The 5059-nt window shown below is 50.3% G+C and overlaps 1 protein-coding gene across 1 annotated transcript in view; it reads right to left on the minus strand.

Annotated features, from left to right (window-relative positions):
- Nucleotides 1–5059, minus strand: part of SIGLEC5 (sialic acid binding Ig like lectin 5) — a 15655-nt gene that overhangs the window by 9518 nt on the left and 1078 nt on the right. The window contains exons 4-8 of the mRNA XM_007463399.1: nucleotides 4778–4825; nucleotides 3781–4038; nucleotides 3414–3698; nucleotides 3093–3192; nucleotides 2150–2231 (exon numbers count right to left, since the gene is read on the minus strand). Of these exons, the coding sequence (XP_007463461.1) occupies nucleotides 2150–2231; nucleotides 3093–3192; nucleotides 3414–3698; nucleotides 3781–4038; nucleotides 4778–4825 (773 nt within the window). The remainder of the gene's footprint in view (nucleotides 1–2149; nucleotides 2232–3092; nucleotides 3193–3413; nucleotides 3699–3780; nucleotides 4039–4777; nucleotides 4826–5059) is intronic.

A 5059-nucleotide genomic window follows, 5' to 3' on the forward strand; every position in this document is an offset into this window, starting at 1 on the left:
AGATGAGACCCAGAAGGCACTCAATAAAAAAGAGAAGACTGGTAAATATGGTTATATTACACTTAAGAACTTACCATAATCAGAGGTCACCTTTAAAAAAAAGTGAAGATAAGCTACTCACTGGGAGAAGATATTTCCCATGTATATAACCAGAAAGAAAAAAAAAACAGTATAAAAATGTATAAATTACTCCAACAAATTTAATAAGAAAAAGTCAAACATCCAGTAGGGAAATGGGCCGTAGATGTGACCTGGCATTTTATAGAGAACGTGTTCATATGCCACTGAAGACATAGAGAGATTTTTGTTTTCATTGGTAACCAAGGAGATGCAAACCAACACCATAGTGAGATGGTGAGATGACAAAAAAAAAAAAAAAATTGAGAAAACCAAGTGTTGGAGAGTTTGTAGATCAACAGAATCTGATAAGCACCGATGGGAGTATAAGTGAATGCAGTTGCTTTGGAAAACCATTTGTCATGATCTTGTAAATATGAACTTTACATACACTATGACCTAGTAATTAAATTCTTAAGTAATGCTAAAGAAAAACTCTCACATGTGAATAGTGAGACACGAATAAGAATGCTCGTAAGAGCAACACCTGGAAACAACTCAAATGTCCATCAATACAAGCTTAGCTAATAGACATAATAATAAAATGAATTATTATACAATGGAGAACTGCAACTTTATGTAAAAATATGAATGACTCTTTGCGACCTAATGTTGCATCTACAAAGCGAGTCCAAGAAGAGTATGCGGAACGTGAAGCCCTTTGTAGGTTCAGAAGCAATTAAACTAAACAGCGTACATTTTGGGTAAACATATATGTGATAACACCAGCAACAAAAGATTCAGAGCAGGGCTACCCTGGTGGTGCAGTGGTTAAGAACCGCCTGCCAATGCAGGGGACACGGGTTCGAGCTCTGGTCCAGGAAGATCCCACATGCCGTGGAGCAACTAAGCCCGTGTGCCACAACTACTGAAGCCCGCGCGCCTAGAGCCCATGCTCTGCAACAAAAGAAGCCACTGTAATGAGAAGCCCGTGCACCGCAACGAACAGTAGCCCCTGCTCGCCACAACTAGGGAAAGCCCGCGCGCGTCAATGAAGACTCAACGCAGCCAAAAATAATAAATAAATTAAATAAATAAATTTTTTAAAAAAAGAGATTCAGAGCAGTGGTTACTGAGGATGGATCAGGGAGCAACATGGGTAGATAAAAGTTATCATCAATGTTTGAAGTCTTAGGTTGGACGGGAGGTTTACACTTGCTTATCATATTATGAAAAACAAAGCGAACACTGCTCGTTCCAGTGATAATAGCTTGGTCACGAACAAAGCATTTTGGATAGCTCCATTTAGGGCAACGCGGGCCCAATTTTAAAAGAGAGAAGGGGGTCGTGCTGGACAGGGACAGAGTGAGAGAAAATGACAACCCCTGCCCTCTCAAGGACTTTACAAATACGATGAGAGGGTGGAGACAGGTAAATGTAGTGATGTTGTGTGATGTGACCCTCAGTACAGGGGTGGACACAGAGCTCTGGGGATATAGAGAAGGGAGGGATGGGCATTGACAGGGAGGGAGAGGACAAAGGTTTCCCAGAGTAAGAGATGTTGATATTGGAGCTAGGAGGAGGCAAAGTGGTCTGGTCGAAATGAGGAAGGAAGGGCATTTCAGGTAGAAGGAACTGTACATTCAAAGGCTCCGAGTCATCAGGTAATAGATTGCTGTGGAGACAGTGAGAAGGCCAGTGTAGCTGGACCCTAGGGCAGGACCAGTGGCTGGAGCGGCCATCAGGGGAGCCCTCAGGAAGGACTTCATATATCAGACCAAGGATTAGGACTTGATGCTCTAAGCAATGGTAGCAAACAACAGCTTTGAAACTCCAGAAGGGCTGGAAAGTACTGGTTTGGGGGAGATGGTTCTGGAAGCCTGTATCTGGCAAAGAGCTGAGGTTGGCTCAGTGGTCAGCAGAGGGCCATTGCATCTGGGGGATGAAGGGGAAGAACAGAAGGGGAGTCAATGTCCAGGTGTCTGCCTGGGGGACCAGGGAGGAGCAGGAAATACTGAGGAACTCAGTCTGGACCCACCGAGTGGACACGCCCAGGGCTCCCACTGCAGGAGAATATGCCCACATCACTCACACAGGCGGTGGTACCCATGACGGGGTCTTCACCATCCGCACCCTCTGGTCTCCTGGCTGCCTGCTTTCTGCGGGCTTTCACTCTAAGAGAAGAAACCAGTGTAAGAGAAGAGAAGAAACTGCAGCCAGGATGGCTTGGGCAAAGGCAAGCAGGCTGCCCCCATCCCCTGGTAAGACATCTCAGGCATCCGGACCCTGGAACCGGACTCGGAGGCCTCGCTGACGTGCAAGTGAGTGCTTCATCCTCTTGGATGACCAGGACCTTGGCCAAGACTGAATTTCCATCACTAAAGACCCCACTTACACATGAAAACTTGTACGTGAATGTTATTATTATTGGCAGATGATAGCCAAAAAGTGGAAACAACCCAAATGTCCATCAATGGATGAGCAGATGAGTAGAAATGTGCTCCATTCATACAAGGGAACATTATTTGGAAATAAAAAGGAACAAAGTACTGACACATGCCACAACATGCATGAACCTTGAATCATCACGCTAAGCAAAAGAAGTCAGTCACAAGGGACCACATATTTTATGATTCCACTTATATGAAATGTCCAGAATAGACAACTCTAGAGGGACTCAAAACAGATTAGTGGTTGTCTAGGGCAGGGGACGGATCAGATGGGATGACAAGGGGTGTGGGTTTCCTTTTGGTTTCATTTCATGGGCTAGTGAAAAAGTTCTATCAAAATCATGGTGATGGACACACAACTCTGAATAGACTAAAAGCCAATAAATTGTACACCTTAAATGTATGGGAATTCTATCTCACGAAGGCTGTTACCTATTCCCCTATTCCCCCCGAACCCCGCAAAAAAAAAAAAGACCCTCCTCTGGATCTAGTCTACTCAGCTCTGCCTTTCTGGGGTTAAATGACCTTTCTCTGGACTGCCTACCACACACCTCCCTGTACACCTCCCCAAGAACACAGGCTTACATGCAAAAGAAGATAAGGCACAAGCACAGTGACAGCAGGACCGTGGCACCGGCACCTGCAAGGGCCCCACGAACCACTCCGGTCAGGGATGCCGGTTTCCCTGCAGAGGAGAGGGCTGTGAGATGAGCTCCCTCCCGAGATTCAATCTCTTGCCTTCCCACCTCCTTGCAGAACTTGCTGCAGAACCCCTTCAGGTCTGAGATGGGGCACCCTGTCCTAGCGACCACCTTCTGTCCAGGCCCCAGCCCCTCTCCCTCCAAGCATCATCTAGGACCTTAACTCCTTTCCCCCTAAGCCTCTGCCCTCAACAGGCCCCCTGACCTGGCAGCAGCAGGACAGTGGCGCTCTGGGCCCCGTGGACGTTCAGGGCCTCGCAGCCGAGTCCGAGGCCAGAGCTGAGCCCGTCGCGGAGGCTCAGGGAGCTGTTGGCCCAGGGCCCAGCCGAGCTGGAGGTGACCTTGAAGGAGGCGTTGCTGAAATTCCCCTCCAGCAGCCCCTCCCCCAGCCGCCAGCGCAGGGAGGGGGCCGGCTGGGCTCGGGAGGAGCAGTCGCAGTGCAGACCCTCATCCTCCTGGGAGCAGGAGGGTCCCAGCAGCTGCGGGGGGGCTGTCCGGAGGGAGGTGAGTCAGCGGTGCCCCTCCCCTCACGTGGGCCCAGGTGTCCTGCCCCCAGGGGTCCCCGCACTCACAGACCACGGAGAGGCTCAGAGAGGTATTCTGGGAGCCCAGAGGGTTCTGAGCTCGGCAGGTGAATTCTCCTTCATGCTCTGTTTGTATCTGAGGCAGCTCCAGGACCCCAGGATCTGAGGGCTGGGAGGGGCTCAGCGTCTGTCCCCCTCGGGCCCAGCTCAGCCGGGCTGGGGGGTTGCTGTCAGCGACACAGAGCAGCTGCAGAGCCTGGCTCTCCGAGATGAGAAGGGATGAGCTGTTTTGCAGAGCCTTGAGGGCTTTGGGGGAAAGTGCAGCGAGAGCTGGGGGACGCTGAGGTCTCATCCCTCCCGCCTTCCAGGATCTAGTTGGCCTCTCCAGTCTCCTCTCCTGGCCCGCTAGCTTGCTTTCGTGTGGGTTCCAAGGCTGGAGCCTCACACCCTAAGGAGGTTGACCCAACGTGTCTGGGCCTCGTATCCTCAGGGGAGGCTCAGTGTCTCAATGGGACGTGCCTGGGCTGTTTGGTGGAAAGAGCTCAGACAGCCTCAAGCCTCGGGAAATTGATTCAGTGAAGGCACCAGGAAATGGGACTCAGGAGGCTTCTGTGGAGGAAAACCACAGAGCACAGCCATGGTGAAGTGAAATGGGCTTTGAACAGAGTGTGTGAGTGCGTATATGTGTGGTGCGTATGTGTGTGTGGCCTGTATGTGTATGCCCATGCGTGTGTAGGTGCATGTGTGTATGTGTGTGTGTATTGCATGTGCATGTGTGTCTGTGCATTTCTGTATGTGTCTGTGTGTATGTGTAGAGATGTGGATGTGGATATGTGTGTACGTGCATGTATATATGTATGTGTGTGTATGTGGATATGTGTATTGAATCTGTGTGTGGACTAGCGCCTGGGAGGTGGGGGAGGGAGGGTGGTGATTTTTATCCTTGCTCTTCCCGTAAGTGATGGCATTCAAGCCCTAATCCCACCCTCTCTGCTTGGAGGTGGTCCCAGGAGCTGGACCCAGCCCTGGAGAAGTCCTTTCCCACCTGTGACATTTCTGAAGCAGAGGTTGATGCTGAGGTTCCACGGAGCATCTAGGATGGAAAGATATGGCCTTGCTTCAGAGCTGAGCAGTGGGATGGAAACTGACCCAGCACCCAAGGAAGGAAACCAGGAAGGGGGCATGGTTGTCCTCATGGCCTCTCCCCACCTCGGCTCGCAAGGCTCAGATCCATAAAAGAGTGAGCTGGCCCTCGTTCTATCCCTGCCCTCTACACACACACACACACACACACACACACACACACACACACACACACACACACACA

Source organism: Lipotes vexillifer, unplaced genomic scaffold (genome assembly GCF_000442215.2).
Source record: "Lipotes vexillifer unplaced genomic scaffold, Lipotes_vexillifer_v1.1 scaffold802, whole genome shotgun sequence".
Lineage (NCBI taxonomy): Eukaryota > Metazoa > Chordata > Mammalia > Artiodactyla > Lipotidae > Lipotes > Lipotes vexillifer.